A 20,322-nucleotide genomic window follows, 5' to 3' on the forward strand; every position below is an offset into this window, starting at 1 on the left:
CTGGTTAGAACTGTAACCTGGTTAGAACCGTAACTGATACTGTAACTGATACTGGTTAGAACTGTAACTTTTAAGAATTTGAAAAATTAAAAAGTACTTATGCAGGAGGAAGCTATTGAAAATTATGGAATGTGCAGAGATGAGTTAAATTGAGATTTGATATTAGAGTAAGAAGATAAGTAATTTTATATGACACGGGATTTGTTTTTATTAATGATTAGATGAGAAAATATAGTAATGTAATGGATTAGGAAATTTTATAATAGAAATTTGATATTAACTATTATATATATACACATATAATCGATAGATGAAAATGTATTACTAATCCTATTGAAAGTTAAAATTTTTTGTAATAAATGATTCTATAGATTAGCTATGAATGATTAATAATTGTTTATTGATAAGTATACAACTATATTTTGAATAGATGATATGAGAATTTAAGATTATGAAAGGGGCACCAACGAGTTGGTAACTGGTTGACACACGGTATAAAATGGAAGATGCTTTTTTTATGCCTTTTTATGTTTTTGTTTGTTCATGTATGTTTTGTGTTTGTTGTAAAAATAAAAAAAACATTTATATAAAAAAAAAATTGAAGTCTGTCAGGATGAAGACATTGGTCAACTGACTAGATGAGTGCTGCTGTTTGCATGGGTGAGATTGAGGGGTCAAATGAGTGTCTTGAGACTTAAGGTACCCATATCAACCTCAAAAACCCACCTTACAAACTCAGTCCAGTTTGGCAAGGGAAACTCAGAAAGTTTAAGAAGGGCGATGTGGAAGGTTAAGGAACCTACATTGTCCTGTAATCCCTCCAGAATAGAAAGATATACACATTTCTGCCCCATATTACTCTCAGGGGCTCTGTGGGCTGCAAATGAGATGCTGGTAGGCTCCATTAAGCTTATGGGTCCATCTCTTACCTGACATTAGTTAGACATTCTGTAATAGCTTCTTAATTGGATTACTGCTATACATTATATGTGGAGCTACTCTTGAAGACAGTTCAGAATGCACAGTAACTGACCGGGACTGTTGAATAAGATCATATGACGCCAGTGCCTTGACAGTTACACCTACTTTCCAGACTCTTTGTTGGACCTAATTTAAAGCTGAAGTTGACCAGTCCTGAGCATCTTAAGGTCACAGTATTCCAAGAAATGCCTCCTAAGATGAATATAACTTCACTCCATCTCTTTGGAATTAGATTAAGACATTACTTTTCTCCTGGTCATTACCAAAAGTGGACAGATTAAGTGTTCACATTATGCTGGAATGGTGGATCAATTTGTTACATGTATTCTTGTGCTATGGGAAATTTGTTTAATATTTTATGCTTTCTTTTCAAACACCAACCAATCTCAAGCCATGTGTGATATACAGTCAAAAGCCAATGAAAGGCTAGAACTCAGTCTATGATCTGCATGCAGAAAGGATACTCTTGAAGAAAGAAAGTTCCTGGTGGTAATATGGACACATCCATGCACTACAGAAGAGATTTGCCATTGCTATCTTCTAGAATATTTGTTTGAATACCCCATCTAGGCTACAACCCTGGTGGTCCTCTATTTGAGTTGCTAACCAGGCCTGACTCTGCTTAGGTTTTGAGCCCTGATAAGGTTGTCCAGGTGCCACCAACTGCTACAGAAGATCTTAATTCAATTACTGGAATCTTCAGAAATAGGATCAGTTGACAGATTATGTGAAAGCCAATTCATGTGTAAGCGGTTAAGCTATTAGACTAGCATGTTGAAAAACTCACTTAAAATAATACCAAAACTGGAGAGAATCCAATGCTTGAAGAGCAGGTGGCAGCTGTGGCCAAGAGGGCACAGCTTCACCTGGTGCACCACTTGCACCCTTTCCTGGATCAGTCAGCCCCCCAGTCACTCACACCCTTATCATCCAATAGTTCAACTACTGCAACATGATTTACACGGGGCTGCCCTTGAAGACTACTTGGAAATTTGAACTGGTCCAGAATGCAGTGGTGCAAACAGTGATGGGCTTGCCTTCCATGCCCATGTGACACCTCTGCTTCATGAGCTGGACTGGTTGCAGTGCACTTCCAGATACTGTTCAAGGTGGTGGCTATTACCTATAGAGTGCTACATTGCATAGGGCCTGGTTATGTGAAGGACCACTTGTACCTCTGTTTCTGCCCATCCAGTACAATTTGGCAGTGTGGGTGCACTCCAGGTCCCTTCAATTGAACAGTGTAATCTTTCAGGATCTAGGAAGTGCACATTCTCCATAGCAGTGCCTGCCCCTTGGAATATGTTACTCCAAGATCAGTATGTTTTTCAAGGAAGGCCTTGAAAACCTGGTTATTCTCCAGACCTTGGGGTGGGGTGGGGTGGGGTGGGTGCGGTAGGCATGACCCTCCCCCACTTGTGAAGTTCTATGTTTTGATATGTTGTTTGGATTGCCATCCTGCAATTACTTTGTAGACATTTTTGAAATTTGTTTCCGTGTGTTTTATTGTATCTTATGTTGTTCTTTATTTTTGTGCACCACCCAGAGTCGGCTAGGGTTGGGTGGCATCAAAATCGAACGAATGAATAAATAAATACACTCTATTAATTTTAAAGGAAGCAGACATTGGTCTTTTGCACCCAAATGAGCTTAGAGTAAAGGCCCCAAAATTACATACGTCTTATACAGAATGTTGAACAAAAACAGTGTGAGGAAGTACAGTACTAGCAGAGACCCCAGAACACTGAAATAGTTTACAACCTGTAACAATGTACAGTAACAAAAGGGGAGACACAGATATTATTCAAAGTGGGAAGATACTAGTCACATCCTTTGAAATGTGGCATAGCAGCTTTGATATATGAGAAGTGCCAAGTTTCCTATTATTATTCTAACGAGTTGACTGTATACTTTAACATGGAAAGAGAGAAGAGAGCAAGGTCAGTTATCCTTGAATCTGCTGCTTTGCTAAAGGCATACATTTTGCCTTTATATATTTTGTATATTTTGTTTTTAATAACATTTAAGCTTTAATATTGATTTTTATATTTTTATAATGATTGTTTTATACATGTGTTGTTCTTATCTGATTGTTGTACATTGCCCAGAGTCACTTTTCATGAGATAGGTGGCCATATAAAATTGATACATAAAGAAATAAAGAAATTCTATAAACATTTGAATCATGGACAGCATGGTTAAACTAGTAAAATTCCAACCTTAAATGAACACCTACCTGCCCCCCACCCCCCAAAATTACATGATTACACAAATTTTTAGAAAGTAAATATAGAAAGGCATAAACAAATCTTGCTAAACTCTTATTCCGGTCTTCTACAACTGAGATGGAGGAGATCCAGATTCAAGCCCATCCTAACCATGGAAGTTCCCAAGGAGACTTTGGGTCAGTTGCCCACTCTAAGCCCAACCTACTTCACAAGGTTACTACTGTAGGGAAAATGAGAGGAGAGAATATTATGTGCAGAAATGCCAGACAGAAATCAACCAATCAAACAGACTAATTAATTAATAAATCCCTCTACCCAAGATCTTGGGGAGCTGCTCTCACTGGCAGGATTGGAAATGTTGGATTAAATGGGGAATTACATTGATCTGAGCAGGGCAGTTTCCAGGACCTTGGAAAAAGTACTTCCTCTTGAGTTTTGTTAGCAAGCCCTTTTAGTCCCTGAAAACAAAATGATAGCAGATCAGCTGGTTTTGTCTCATTGCCTTTTGCCTCTAGGGACATGTCTTATTTGCAAATATACCCTCTGTTGGCTGTTTTTTTTTTTTTCCCAAGCCTCAGATCTCTTCTATACAAATATACACAAATGTACCAACAAATCAGAAGCAAATGCATTTGAGCAATCAGCTGGACTAAAGGCAGCATTCTCTGTTTTTTCCCCTTCCCCTTCTCAGAGAGCCGAAAATCCCACAGGAGCCTGGACTGCTTTATTCAGCTTCTAAAGAAGAATTCTGTGGTTTTCACTCTCAGAACATTGATTCATGTGTATGGTTATTTTTCCCTGGAACTGGGAACAAAGGCATATCCAGCCATGCTACATCACAGCTAAACCAAAGTATTAAAAACAACACTCAAAAGATCAGACAGTCTTAAATCTGACTCATGGAAAGTGGGTTGTGTTGACCTGATCGTCCCCTTCTTAGCTAATGTCCCTCTTCTCTTTTCTTCCCGTGTACTTGTGTATTTGCCCATGTTTGGTGTTGACTTCAGAAAGGACAGGTATCACAAGAGTATCAAGCTGTTCAAGGTTTTGCGAGTGTATGAATGGGAATACTGCATTTTATCAAACTGGAATGAGAACTGAGCCAGTCTCCCCTCACTAAATTATGGACTAGTTCAAAGGCCTGTGAATTGTTTCACCCACATAGTCAGGCTGGGAAATTCTGGGAGTTGAAGTCCACACATGTTAAAGCTGCTGAGGTTGAGAAACACTGCCCTAGAACAATACAGCTGCATTCCTGGAATTCCTGCCCTGCCTGTTACATGACTAGACCTACCTTGAAAGGCTGAGAGGTTTATTGTATGGACAAAGCAGATCAGTTACTGAATCTTAGAAAGCAGTGATATGCACTTTAGACCTCATTTATCACTATATTAAGCTGTGTCCCTGATGCCTCAGTTCCTCCTTCTAATTACCTCTCAACTCAAGGGGGAAGATGCTATCCATTTATTTACAGGACTGTATCTCTCTAATTGTTTCTGCCCATCCTGTAAGATCAGGGAGGGTTGGCATGCCCCAGGTCAGATGATGATGATGATGTTGATGATGATGATAATAATCAACAACAACAACAACTGTGCCATCTTATGAGACCCCAGAAACACACCCTCCCTGTCACTGCTCCACCATCTGGAACTGCATTTCCCTCAAGATCTGCACACCACTGACCCTGCTGGCTTTTAGGAAAGCTTTCAAAATGCAGCTCTTTCAAAAGGCCCCGTGGCCTGAATGAATGTGTCATATTTTGATTTTTCTGTTATTCCCCAATGCAGCGTCATTGTTTAATAACTTAAGAAAGCTTCTGCTTTTTAGGATCAAACATCACACATATTCAAGCATTCTAGGAATACACTGCTGACTAGCACTTGGTAGAGCAGCCATGAAGGCCTTGGAAAAGATATTCAAATGCCATGATGTGTCTATCATGCAGAATCATGCAAGCCATTGTGTTCTCTGTCACACTCCATGAAAGCAAAAGTTGGACTTTAAAGAAGCAGGATAGGAAGAGTATTCATGCCTTTGAACTTTGGTGTTGGAGAAGACTCTTGAGAATATCATGGAGAGCCAAGAAAACAAAGTGATGGATCATTGAACAAATCAACCCGGAGTTCTCAACTGAGGCCCAATGACCAGGCTCAAATTATCCTACTTGGAATATATTATGAGAAGACCTAGATCTCTGAAAAAGGCTCTAATGCTAGGAAAGGTGGAAGGAAGGAAGAAGAGGATGACCATCAGCAAGGTGGATGAACTCAGTTACAGTGGCGTTGAGTGCACCATTGGGAGACTTGAAAGAACAGATTATGGATAGTTCGTCATGGAAAAAATCTATCTACTGTATGTGGTCGCCAGGAGTCAAAAACAACTTAATGGCACATAATCAATCAATCAATCAATCAATCAATCAATCAAAAAGTGTTATTGTCAATATTAATTCTAATTCTGTATTTACAATGTGTGGATGATGTGTTTTTAACCCTGTTGTGTTGCCTGCAATTAGATGTCCTTATCAATTGACCAAAAAGATAAATAGGCTTTTAAAAAATATAAGATACAAAAGGAATGTTCATCCCTTCTTGTTCCACAAGATTTTGGTAACATTCGTTCCCAGAGAATTCCATTACAGGGTGGTGATAACCCTACTACAGCTTAACTTGCAGGCTTAACTTGCACTCAGCTTGCATGCATTTCAGCGCCTGAAGAAAACTTTTTTTTTTTTAATTTGCCCAGACATCTTAAGCCTTTTCAAGCATTTTACAGCTTTCAAGCCCCTTAGCATTTGTCTGTTTTTATGCTTGCCTCTTGTTTCCTGGGATGCTTTAGAAGGTTTTACTGCCTATTGTATTTTTTAAAATAAAACTTTTATTTTCTCTCAGCTGCTCTGGGAGCCTTGCCTATTGAAAAGTGGGGAAATTATTTATATTTTCTAAATAATAATAATAACAAGAATATTCCAAGCATCTGAAGCGACAGACATTGCTGGGGCTGAACTCGACAAGCTGATGGATCTTGTCAAGCAAATGAGCCCCAAGATGGCAGAGAGTAGGTAAAACCAATTTGTAAAGCGGCCTGAAATTCACCACGCATTCCCCAAACTCTTCACCGGCATTGCTTAGATGCCTTTTATTTTAAACCCTTGAGGCTTATATGGGGAAATTTCCAATTAATTTGAAATACCATTTTATTATTTCAACATGATACTGCCTCCAACCAAAAAGTCATCTAACCCAAATATCCTTTTTGGCCTTGTCCTAGTCACCTAACCCAGTGCCAGAAAGTGTGACCCTCTAGCAATCATCCAGAGTTTGGCAGCTCAGATATTGTAGCCCTACTGACATTCCTGAATAGCCGTGCATCCTTAGCAAAGTTCATGTACCCTTGCTGTACTAGGATGCAAGATTGGGATTTCTGCTCTACAAAGCTCTCTTCTGGAAACGTGGTCATAGTCACATAACGAGGACAACTGAGACACAACAGATTTATTTGCACAACAGGGTAAATCCAAGTACAGGGAGGCCTTGCTTTACAACTGCCCTGCTTGGTGATATGTTCAAAGTTACAACAGTGCTGAAAAAGTTACAACCAGTCCTCATATTTACGACCATTGCAGCATCCGTGGTCACGTGATCTCTATTTGCACATTTCACCACTAGCTTCGGAGAAGCAGTCAATGGAGAAGCTGGCAGTAAAATCACAAGTCACAGTCACATGATGTCTTGCTTAATGACCGAATGGGAAGTGACATCATAAGTCTGTCATGGTCACATGATTTTTCTGTTTAGTGACAGTGTCACTTAGCGATGGACTTGCCAGTCCCAATTGTGATCACTAAGCAAGGACTACCTGTAAAGTCAGAACCAAGTTCAGCTCCTGGTGACCAGATGGGGACATCCACATAACTTTTTGGCAACAAAATTTGTCATTCTTCCAGAATGTTTTTTTTCAACCTCTCAATCTAGCCTAGAATGCTAACTATGTTTTATCTTCCTTAGGTTTTTGAGGTCAGCCCAGATTAATTTGATGCTGTCATTTAGGAAGGTAAAACATGCTTAGTCTGGTTAATTTTAAACAGAAGGATCTTTTTGGTAGCTTAGTGTGCTATGTAAATCTAGACACAGTTTATAGTTCAGTTTATTGTGAAAACCCTGAAAAGGAGTTCATTCTGTAACCAGGGTGAACATGTTGAGTGAATACAATCCATGTCTGTTACTTGTACTTACATGCCCAGGACTCTGGCACACATCTGGGCTTCTAAATTTTGATCTGTCCCTTGACTACAAAGTCTACGTCCTGGTCCCTGGATTTAATAGTATGGCATCTCCTTTTTGGATCTCAGGACTGAGCTTTAGCTATCATTGCCTTTGTCCCAACTGCTTGAAATGTCTCATGCTCCTTCTGAATAAACTATGCTTGTTTGCTTGAATCATGATCAGTAACAATAAATTTCTCGAGAGAAAGAGAGACAGGAAAAGAAACACACAGATAAATTTGGAATTAAAAAAATAGGTATACAGACAGACAGACAGACATATCACACGCTGCTAATTCCCTATGTTACCAGAGATATACCCAGTTGCAATTTCTGTAAAAATGATCAGCAGGAATGCAGGCAGGTACTTCCAGAAATGCCGGGCAGATTTTCAGAGCCTTCTTTCCATTTTCCACTATATTCTCCCCAATTCCTGGGTGACTTGATTTAGCATGCAAGGCAGCTATCGAGGAGGAAACACAACCCTCGTCCGCATGTTTGACAAGTCAGAGAAAACAGGCGGCAGAAACAGACAGACTCTAGATGAAAGCTGGTTCCGAAACAGGGCACTGGCTGAACAAGGTTGCCCTTTGCAGCCACAGCTTTGGGCACATGGAGGGACAGGAATGTTTTTTATTTGCAGGTCAAAGTTCTGCTGAAGTTAACAAATGGTAGGATGGAATCAGGCAAACAGGCAAGACTGTAGCTACTTGGTCCACATCTGGAGCTATGGGCATCAAAACAAAAAGAGGGATGAGTAACCAAACTAAGAGGTGGTAAAAGCACCATCTGATGAGTCTTGAGATATAAATTGAAACTTAACTGTGGGATCTGTGGGTGGATTTCTAGAAACCCAATGATCAAGACTTGCGTTCTTTGTTCTCTTGGACTCACTGTTGATTTCCCAAACTTATCTTGCTTTTCAATTACTACTGAATGATTTTGTTCAATTTTACAGTCTAGCTTGCAAGATGCCCCCCAGATATGTGAATTTCCCAGTTTTCCCCAGCAAATATAGCCATGCTGTGACTGAGAATTCTGGGAGATGAAGCCTATTCATTGGAGTGTAACCTGATTGGGAAGGCTGAAATAAGGCTTCCTTCCCTAAGCTGGCACCCTCTCTTTATGTGGAGGCTGAAACTCCCAGAATTCCCAATCAGCTGAAAGGAATGCTGGCTAGGAATTCTGGGAGCTTCCGTTTCAACACATCTGGAAATTGCCAAACTGGAGAAGGCTGGGATCAGGAGTGGCATGCAAGTAGTGCTTCTGAGCGGCCAGGGGAGGGGAAAAGAGGGAAGAATGTGGCTGAAGATTGATGCAGCATCACACAATTTAAAAACCTGATGGAACTCAGTGCCAACAATGCCAAAGAATGCAGATTAAGTATGAGATGTTGCAATATTGTCAAAATCTTCTCAAATCAGAATCTCAAGCCTCATATTACAGTGGAAAAGAAATGGTGGGGATAAATTCCAACCTGAGACAAAACAGCAACTGGGGGGGGGGGAGTTTGGACAGAGAAAATTAGGAATTTCTACCACATGATCCTTATGTCATAAAAAAGTAAAAATACACCTAATTTTGCCATCAGGCAGCAGGCATCGTTGTTAATTTAAGATGTTGGGAGAAACTAGAAATAGAAAAGAACACAGTACAGTCATAATGACCAATTGGGGGTGGGGTTCAAACTTCCTGCAATTTGGGGTTCCAATTATAGCAATGAGAGGTAGAGAGGCTGAGCCATCATAAATGGAAATGGCCATCAATTCAATATTTCTTTCAATATTTATAGCATATCTGTGTCCTAAGGATCTCAGAGAACAAAATAAAACAATAACATGAAATTAAAAATAAAGAGAATAAAACAGCAGTGATCAAAAAGCCACAGCAGAGAGGCAAGTTATCATAGAGAACAGCGAAGGGCTAAACTGTGGTTTTTAATTCTGGAATAGACAGGATTTTAAGAGGCTAGATCTTCCTCTGGCATGAGAAAGCAAATAATGCTGGCCCCACCTGGTTTCTGGAAGGAGATCATTCCAAAGGTGAAGTACCAAGATAGGGAGATACCCTCTTCCATGTCCCCAGACCTTTCTCAGCAGACACAGAAGAGACTCCCATGCAGACTGATATAAATTTTCAGGCCGGTAGATATGGGGAAGAACCAAAAATGCTGCTTAAGGTAGCAGCTTCAGCTTATAACAAATCAGAAGTCACAGCTCCTAGGAAGGTGGCTGATACCTAACACTGATGAGCTAATTCCAGCACTGGCAACTGTCTTCTGTGCATTCCATTTGCTTTTAGGTACTTGACGACTTGGGCTCACCTTAAAAAAGAATCTTAGCAGGGTACATCGTAGTTAGTGCTTGAATGGGAGACCGCCAGCAAATGACAGATAGGCTAGCCTCGGAAGTCAGAAGCCTCCAAGAAGAAGGCAACAGCAAATCATGTCTGTATTGTTGCCAAGAAAACAACTTGGATGCCTCTCTATACAGGCAGTCTTCATTTAGAGACCACAATTGGGACCAGCAACTCAGTCGCTAAGTGACAAGGTTGCTAAGTGGGAAATCACGTGACCCCAATTCTGCTTTCCTTTTTCCCCACTCCCCTGCCCTTTGGAATGCTCACCCTAGTGCTGGGATAATTAGCAAGAAGGGAATTAATGTTTGTATTTACATTCATTGGAGAGGAAGGGATTACAAGAGAGTAAACAGGCACACAATGGGGAAAACACATCGAAAGGAATGTGCTAGTGCTGACTGCTTGCCCAGCACACCCAAGGTTCCCAGCCCCAAGTGTGCTAGGCAGCCACCGTTAGTGCATTCCTTTCAATGTGTATTCCCCATTGTATGCCTACTTACTGTCTTCTAATCCATACCTCTCCAATCTCTCTGCTCTGCAAAGGGGCGGGGGGGGGGAAGGGTCAGGCGCAGAATAATGTGTACAGATTGACTGTAATGGTGAACATGTGACTGAGAGAGAGAGATGCTGTGAAGGTTGTAAATATGCACAGCCGCAAAATTATTTTTTTCAGCATCGTCGTAACTTCGAATGGTTGCTGCACAAGGCAGCCAGCTGATAAGGGAGGTCTACCTGTACTCACCAAGACTCACGAGTGATTCAAAGGAGATTTATCTTACTTTCTGTTCATTATGACTTTTGAAGCTCTACATGTCTTGAGACCAAAGTATCTAAAATACTCCCTGTTCCCCCATGCAGTTGCTTCCTCCAAGCCTTCCCCCAACTCAAATGAGTTTTACAGAATTCTTATCTCTCTGCAATATCTTTTCTCTTTAAGATGAAAATCTGCTTTTTTATCTCCTGTCTTCAGATGGATTCTTGTTCTTCTGACCAATATCTGTCTTTAATGTATGCATCCCATTTTGAAAGACTGCAAATGGAAATACTGTTTTAATTCTATATACAGATATACTCATATAACTATCATTTTGTTCTCTTTTGGGGTAAAAAAAAATGTTGTGCAGAAGTCAGAAAAGGAGTAGGAAACAGTGAACCAAAGGCATAAGAGGTCCTCTGGTCCAACCCTAAACTTAGTGCAAGATCTGATCAAGCATTTCAGGCAGATGACTCTCTGGCCTTTATTCAAAGACCTTCAATGAAAAGGACCATACACTTTATGAAGCTACTTTATTCCACATGTGGCCAGCATTTTATCATCCGGAAAATACTCATAAAATCTAGCCTGAAAGTACTTCCCTGAACTTTCAATCTCCTCACCTCTATCTTTTTAGGATCTTGTCAATTCTATCCCGTCGCAACTTTCTCAGTCTTGCCCTTCCCACAACCCATTCATCCTTACTATACTTCTGTTTTGTGATCCAGTCTTCATTCATTTTCTCTCTATGACTAAACCATTTCGTTCTCTCTACATTTCTTTCTTATTGGTCAGAGGCATCTGCAGGGGGGTTAAACAGGGGACAAGTAGCATCATTGCACCATTGTGACATAAGCACCATCCCATTTGTATATGAATTGTGATGTCACATGGATGTACAAAAGGAGCAGAGCTTGCAGCATGACAGTACACTATTTTTGTCATTTTGATGAAAGGGTTGGATCCTGTAAAATCAGTGAGTCATTTTTGTATTCACTGCACATTTAATCCATATTCATTCAGCACACATTTACTTGTTTTACCAATCACATTTAATTACTCCATTCCTCATTCAGCTTACTTTTGTGTTTCTCCTGATATCCTCAACTATCATTTCTATTTTACAAAGTAGGCAGTCGTTTGTTCTTACTGATAGACATGTTTGCTTCTTTCAGCAAACAATAGTTCCTTGCAACAGACCACATAGTTCCTGCTATCCTTCTACCAGCATTTGAGCGTATAAGATTTCTCCATCCATTTTCCCATCCTTAATAAACATTCTATCAAGGTACACACATTCATCCACTTGGTATAAATTTTACTATTTATGTACTGTATAATGTTGCAAATGTTCACTTCATTTCCCCTGTCAAAGTAACTACATGATGCTTTATAATAAGATACAGAAGATGTACGCTAGGTTGTCAGTCTTAGTTGTATCTGTGAAATATTCAGCATAAGAACATAAGCAGTGCCCTGCTGGATCAGATCCCTGGCCCATTTAGTCCAGCAGTCTGTTCTCACAGTGGCCAATCAATTGCACAAGGAAGCCCACGAGTCTCCAAGCAGATGGCCTTCAGATGCCATCCAGGCAAACAGCCATTCATCCCGATAACTTCCATGAATTGGTCCAACCCTTTTTTGAATCCAGCCAAGCTGTTAGCCAGCACATTTCATGGTAGCACCTCATCTTGCAAAGTTTTCATGAAACCCTTTGAACACAGATTCTCCATCCCCATAATCTATCTATCTATCTATCTATCTATCTATCTATCTATCTATCTATCTATCTATCTATCTATCCATCCATCCATCCATCCATCCATCCATCCATCCATCCAAAGTAAATACTGTTCATTTACATCTCCAGAGCAAGCAAGCAAACCAAACACCAGCTGATAATATAAAACAAAAAATAAAATCCTTACCATTGTTAGAGTGAAGGGATGGCTTTCCACAGATGACACACTTGGACAGTGCAGAATGACATACTGAAATATATCAGCCAAAGAAAATGAAAAAGAAAGAAAGAAAAGGATAGCAAAAGTCATTTGGGGATGCTACTCCTAATGTAGGGCTGCTCACACCACTGGAAAGTTAATGCATATGATATTACTATACTATGAACTGTGTGGAGTTATATTTGTGCTGGATCTGGAAACTCCAGCTGGTGCAGAATACAGACAGCCAGGTTGCTGAGTGGAGCAGCCAGCTGGCTACACATTACACCTTTGTTGAAACAACTGTAGTGACTTCCAAACAGCAACCCAGCCAAGTTCAAGTTTTTGCTTATAATATACAAGGCTCTAAACAGCTTGGAGCCACCATATCTGGCAGACAGACTCTTTTTGCCATTACAGATCTGGTCAATTCCTAAAGGCATCTTGGAAATCCTGCTGCATGTTCTACAGCTCTGAAAAACTCTCTTCGAAGATTCATGAGGCACTTAGGAGCTATGAATTTCTTGAAATGACAACCCTTAATTCAGTTACCTACAATAGTATGGAGCTATGACCGGATTAGTAGCTGACTGATTTAACTGTATTGTGCTAGTTCTATTCCCAGCCCTGACTAGGGACATAAGAATTCCGCTATAGGTGCTAGTGGGAGTAGACTTGTTCTCTCACCGTTAGCAAAACCATAATAGGATGAATGCTTGCAGGAACAAAGTCCAGCTAGCGTTTGTCTTTCTCTTCAAAAATCCAACTCACTTTTAAAACCATGAAGTTGACAGGACTGTCTCTTTTCACAGAAAAAAAACAACTTGTACATTTACCATAGCATGGAGCTCACTTGTACCACTTATTGAACTGAGCATGTGTCTAATACTACTGGGGTTCCTGGTCAATCCAAGAAGTGCTGCAAAGCACAACACATCCTCACCAAGCAGCTTACTTTCTGCAAGGACATGGGACCAGAACCTGGCTTTCTCATCCTTTTTCCAAAAGATGTATAACATCCAACTCTCCCTAGTTTTGTCCCAATGTGTTTAATTGCAAATGCAAATCTAAAATTCTCCCTGAAAACAGAGCAGATGAACATAAGTTGCAAGTCCTAAAATGAGGAAGATTTGGAATATCAACTGATTATTAGCTCACCTGTCCAGGTCTTGCTTTAAAGCCTTCCTTCATCATCTGTATTTCAAGGACATCACATGGATGGTTGATCGCTGCGGTAAGTGTGACAGGTTTATAGCTGCTATAGATAAAGCGGTACAGCCTTTCCACACAATATAAGCATAATGGTCCAGAGATCCAAAGCCAGGTCTGAAGATGGGAAATAAAAACAATCTTTTTTTTTTTTCTGGGAAAACCTGCCAGCAAGAATTAGTTGGCAAGTTCATCTCAGTATAAAGTACATCCTCATACTATGTCAAGGGATGCATGGATTGGGCTAATCTACTCATTTCATTGTCTACTTTGGGGGATAGACCTCCAAGCCAGCAAATTGTCGTACTGATTTTTTTTTCATTTAAAAATAGCATAGAAAAATTTAATAAACTGAACCTAGGAATGGATGGGGAATGGAACATAGATGTGATGGAATGTATCTACGAGGAGGAAAGTGATGTGGGAGATCAAGGCTATTGGGAGGGACGGGGGGCATTCCAGGTGGGGAAAGGAGACAAAAAGCAATACAGCCTACAAGAGGAACGTGGGAAGAGTAAGAGGTTCAAGATAGCCACTCCCTAGAATCTCCCAGGGTATCTCCACTAGTTGCTGTAGTATAGATTTAGTTTGGCAAGATTCTGTCTATAAGGTGTAAGCAAATAAAGGAACTATACTCAACTGGACTGTTTCGCTGTTGTTCTTGGGCTAGGCCTGACAATAGACTAGTACTAAGCAACTGAGTTTCTCTACCTTTTAACTTAAGAAAAACTTGCATTTATACCGGCACCAAACTCTTTGAAAAGAGAAGTTTATTTCCCAAGCACTTTCTAGAATGCCCAGGTATCTATGCAATTATCATCCTTCCAAGAAGCATCAGGGAAGAAACCTTATTTTTCAAGAGCCCCGTGCTAATGCAAGTATAGTACATTTTTTAAAAGGTAAAGGTAAACACAACTTCACCCACTTTGCACATTTTAGAAAGTAAATAAAATCCCATCCCTTCAGGCAGTGTTTCTGAACCTTAGCAACTTTAAGATGTCTGGCCTTCAACTCCCAGAATTCCCCAGCCAGCACACTGCCTTAGAGAATAATAGCTGTTCATCAGAGTCAGTTCAGTTTGGTGAACCAAGCACCCATTTTGCGCTAATATCCTCTTGAGGTTACTGCTAGATTCAAAACAGAAGCCAGCTGAGTTTTTTTTAACTGCACACCTACAAATACAATTGATATGACAAATTTGAGACAGCTGTATTAGGTAACGCTCAACATTTAGCAGAGAGCAGCTCCTTGTCAAAGGTATACTTAGTTGCAAACCTGGGTTTGCAGTTTTCAATTCATTATACATTAGCAGCTCATGCCCTCCACTGGCTACTCCATGCTAAGACTGTCAGATAAGTGCAGCAATCTTTGTTTATTAATGGTTTATTTCTTTTACTTTCTTTATACATCTTGAGTGCATACACTTGAAGTATATTTACTGCATGTAAATCCTAGTTGGTGGGATTTGGTAGAGGAGCCGTGGAAAAGATATTCAGGGGCTGTTCTGTGTCTATATATCACAATCGTGTAGGCAATGGTTTTCCCTGTGACACTCAAAAATTGGACTTTGAAGAAGCAGGATAAAAAGAATATTGACCCTTTTGAACTTTAGTGCTGGGAAGACTCTTGAGAATACCGTGAACAGCCAAGAAAGCCAACAAATGGATCGTCAAACAAATCAAGCAAGAGTTTTTACTCAAGACCCAAATGACCTGGCTCAAATGATCCTACTTGTACACATTATGCAAAGACCTAGCTCTCTGGGGAAGGCTCTAATGCTGGGAAAGGTGGAAGAAAGTGAAGAAGAGGATAACCATCAGCAAGGTAGAGGGACTCAATTACAGTGGCAATGAGTGCATCATTGGAAGACCTGGGGACAGATCATCTGAAAAGATTTATCTGTGTGATCACTAAGACTCGATGGCAGATAATCAAAAATGTTGGCTTTCAAGGTAATCTCTAGATTAGAGATCCTAGCCTGCATAGAATAGCATAAACATACTTGAGTAAAATTAGACTCTGATTGCACTTGTGATAGAGTGGACAAAATGTACCCAAACTGACCAGTGCAGTCCCTACCCTACAGCAGGGAATACTGATATGGCAACGCCACAAATAAGACTGGTAACCTGGTCTGCACCTTCTCAATGCAAAAGCTTTTATTGACCACAACCATAGTGAGTAGTGGAGTTCAATAACTTTGGGCCCATCTGGTGATGACCAAAGTGAAGGATGTAATTGATCTGAGTGATGGTGGTCTGATCTTGATGAAGTCAAGGTGTAGATTTCCTTACGAATTAAAGGGGTAAAGTAATGGCAGAAAATATGACTTGCAGTCAACTAGATTGTTATAGGTGCATATGAAAATAGGAATGCAAGGGTTGGTGATACTTTGTCGGCCCTTCATGGTAGACTAGACTAGGAGATCAAAGTTACAAATGCTAGTAGTACTTTTATTGTAAGGTTACAGGAGCAGAATCTTGCAAATCTGAATACCCTTCCCCTTCTCTCCCTTTATCTTCATGATAACTAGAGAGGGTCAAGTCTGAGATGCTTTCTCAAATTACATTTCTACGTTGGACTCAAATCTCTTTTACCTGAACATTATCTTGGTTGAGACTTTTCTTCCTGTTCCTCAAGGTTATTCCTATAGTTCATTACATACTTGCATATTATGCTCTGTTGGATTATAGTAATGAATTATCTGGAAATGAGCTTGGAGAAAATGCTGAATTTCTGCAACATTCTGAATTAATGTGCTCCAGGGAGAAATATAAATATTCTGCCATTTAACATGGATGGATGGATGGATGGCTGGCTGGATGGATGGCTGGATGGCAACAAGATGAGAGAATACAGAAAAAGTGATTGGGCTATTTGGAGATCAAAGAACAAATGAGAATTGTTAGAAAAATAATAATTTTCTAACAAAAAAAGTTGGAAAATAACTTTTTCTAGAAAAAGTTCTGTCCCTTTTAAATATGTGATTTAAAGATAAATCTATTTATATGTAGATATAGCAAAAAATGAACAAAAATTTAAAAGCATGCTTGTTTTTGCGATCAAAGAGTCAAAGAATATACAAGGCTGGTAAGAATGGAAGGCAAACCATTTTATTTTGAAGTCTAAAGACTAAACAAGAAACTTCAGCAGAATGACTAAAATTAAAAATAAAAAAGATGACATGATTTGGGATGAAACTGAAGCAAGGAAATTCTGGAATGAGTATTTTTAGAGGTTTGTATTGGAATGATAGTGATATGCTAGAGAAAAAAATGATTTTGTTAGCATCCAAGAAAAAGAAAGTCATAAATGCTATGAGAATTTTGAAAAATGGTAACACTGCAGGTGTGGAAACATAACTGGAGAAATATTAAATATGTATGTGGTTTGTTTGGAGAAAAGTTAAAATATGGATGTGGTTTCTTTAGGCAGAAGCTGTGCAACATATTTAACATGTGTGTGAAGACTGCATCTGTGCCTGACCATTGGAAGAATGCCATTATTGTTCCCATTTATAAAAAGAAAGGAAGGAAAAGTAAATGCAACAACTACAGAGATTAATTTGTTGTGTGCCTGGGGAGGTGTTTAGTAGAATTTTGGTTGAAAGGGTAAAGATCTGATTATGAACTAGTTTACATTTGTTGATTTACATCAGTGTTTCTCAAACTTGATAACTTTAAGATGTGTGGACTTCAACTCCCAGAATTCCAGCATATAATGGAAATAATGCATATATGAGAATCAATGAATTGCTTAGCTACTGGTTCAAAACTTAGAAGAAGTAACACAGGATGAGTGATTCCCCTTGGCTGTTTAAAGTACTTATGGATAAATATATAAGGAATGCTTGTGGAAACAACAGAAGTGGGTTGGTCAGGGACATATGGATTTTACCTACTGATGTAGGTGATAATCTGTCCATTTCCTTTAAGCTCATCTGCATAGTCCTTCCCCATTTGTATCCATACAGCACTTTAAGATAGGATGAAAGAGACCGGCGGGCCCAAGGTCCCTCAGTAAACCTTTATGTCTGAATATGCATTTGAATCTGATTCTTAGTCTTCTTGTAGTAGTCCAATCATTACACCATCATAGCTACTGGCAGTGCTTTTAAGAAAGCATTCCTTCACAATTAATAGTAATTAATAACCATTCTTTTAAAATAAAGGATGACCCCTTATTTGTATTAATTAAAAAAAATAGCTGTCCAGTTCATTTTCATAGGCATCTCAGGAACACTTCTGGACGCAACAACATTTGACTCCAACTACTACACTTGTATTTATTTCAATTTATATGGCCGCCTATGTCAAACATATGAATCTGGGCAGCTAGGAGAATAAAAACAAGTGAAAAACATCATCACAAACAATAAATAACAAATAGAGGAGCTGAGTTCATGGCTTCTAACTCACTGAACCTTAATCATTTCCTTTCCAGTTAGTTTCCTGCCTTATGCACGTGAAGACCCTTGAAGACTGTCTGGATACTGTACCTGAGAACTAGATTGGACTCTCACATGCTAAAAACACCAATTTTATATGAACTGGACTGGCTGCTAATTTGTTTCTAGGCAGAATTCCAAAGGTTTGGCCTTATTTATGAAAAGGTAAATGATTTGGCACCCAAATATAAGTGAGAATGGCTCCTTCTATATGGATCTGCCTGTAGTTTAAGATGTTCTTTGCTGATTGAGGGAAATGCAAGACAGGGTCTTCTCTGAGGCAGCACCCTGACTAAAATTTCAAAAAGAGAAATGTCCTCTTCGTTTTTAATGTTACCTCGGCAATAAATGCATTTGTTCTGCTTAGCCTTTGAATGATTTTAAATGTACCAACTCCAACCCCAGTTTTAACATTATTTTCTTCCACTTCTAATTTGATGGTTTAGCTTTTTAAAGTTGGTAGATCATGCTGAAGTTTTAGATTTGTGCCTGGATTGCCTGCCCACTTTCTTCCACCTTCTTAGCTTCGTATCTCTTACCAGATCTCTTCTACACCACAGCTACACCTGTCTAAATTTGGAACTCTGCCTACATGACAACTCTCTCTTCCCTCCCAGAAGCTTAGCTACAAACATTTTAACAGCTTGTTCCCTGTCAAATTGGAATATTTATGAACATTTGGTGCTTTCACACCACAAGGGCCAACTGGTAGCAGAGGCATCATTGCCAGGAGCACAATGCAACACAGATGTTCATACAAACCTCAGGGAAACCAGCTTGGAATTTTGGCTCCTCTGCACAAACAAAGTTGCTTTGGAGAAGCGGTTCTAGCTCCATCAGTCGTCCTGGGAAATGCTCTATGGCACTTTCTGTGAGGGGCTGTTTGAAACCACCTGCAAACGGGCTGTCCTCTTCAATGGTCACGTTGGGATTAAAACATCCAGGGGGATGCTCCTTCAGGTTAGTTTGGTATTTCAGAACTCCTCTACAGAAATAAAAACAGAAAAGAAAGGCGATCACAAAACACTAGATTGGGCCTCTGCTAGAGAAACTCCAGCTGGACCAGATTAAAGGGCTGTTTGATGACTGTAGAAATGCTAGAAGCCTTTTGGCTCTGAATGGCAATTCAAAGCACAAACCTATCTCTAATTCATTCTTGCTGTTGGGATGTTCTTCCAGGGGCAGGAACGCACTCTTGGTGACAACCTGCAGGGTTGCCATGAGACTTCCACTGTCAGCAGCAATTACAGATCATTCCTTTTCTATGAATTTATTGACAAACAGCTACCTAAAACCTTCCAATAGAAGAGAATGCCTGTAGCTCAGGGATGAACGGTGGAGTTCTTGGTGCTCTCTGAGTTTGGTTGTTTGCTTGCAGACATTTCATTACCCAACTAGGTAACATCACCAGTGTTAGTCAAAACCTGCGTTAAGGCAGCATACCCTTTTCTCACTGCCAGCATATCCCATACATTCATGGAGTACTGAAAAGGCACACTTAGCCTTAAAGGGGAAGAGTGGCTGACAAATATATAACAAAGCCATAAGACGAGGACAATCTTCTTCCAGGCAAAAGGGCATGTAGGGCCAATGAGGGCAGGCTGGGAGCTCTACTCCAAACAATGGATGGTGTCAAGAAAAAGGGAATGGAGCCAGGACCAAACTGAATTGAACAGCAAGATAATTTAAGTTAAATCAATAAAGTACTGTTAATGTCACTATTCTCTGTGCATTTAACACTGGTCCTCTTTTCTCCACTAAGGGTTACAATTCCAGAAGCTACATCCAAAATGTTTGGAGGCCATATATAGATGTTGTACATATTATAAGACACAGACGCTGGGTTCACACAACATGCTAAACCAAGTCAGTTAAAGACCTAGCATATGCATTTATACATGCTCTGCTTGGTTAGCGTTAAATATATATATGTGCGGATCTGTCTTAGCATACTGTCTGCACCCATGAGCTCCAGAACAGCTAATTTTCAATGTATTATGTGAATCCAGAAAATCGGTCTAGTAACCAGGCTAAATGTGTTGCGGGCATGCAGCCAGAAACGAGCTGCAACCACATGTTCTTAAACTGTAATGATTTCCCTCCTTCCCACGGACCCGTATACGCAATTTAAATCTAAT

The 20,322-nt window shown here is 39.8% G+C and overlaps 1 protein-coding gene across 1 annotated transcript in view; it reads right to left on the reverse strand.

The window, feature by feature from the left end:
* The window catches only part of NOX4 (NADPH oxidase 4), a 120,389-nt gene that overhangs the window by 56,826 nt on the left and 43,241 nt on the right, over positions 1-20,322 (reverse strand). The window contains exons 9-11 of the mRNA XM_088140547.1: positions 18,947-19,169; positions 13,687-13,854; positions 12,517-12,579 (exon numbers count right to left, since the gene is read on the reverse strand). Of these exons, the coding sequence (XP_087996673.1) occupies positions 12,517-12,579; positions 13,687-13,854; positions 18,947-19,169 (454 nt within the window). The remainder of the gene's footprint in view (positions 1-12,516; positions 12,580-13,686; positions 13,855-18,946; positions 19,170-20,322) is intronic.

Source organism: Python bivittatus, unplaced genomic scaffold (genome assembly GCF_059951505.1).
Source record: "Python bivittatus isolate LINGU-HERP-01145 unplaced genomic scaffold, Pbiv_v1 ctg000340_np1212, whole genome shotgun sequence".
Lineage (NCBI taxonomy): Eukaryota > Metazoa > Chordata > Lepidosauria > Squamata > Pythonidae > Python > Python bivittatus.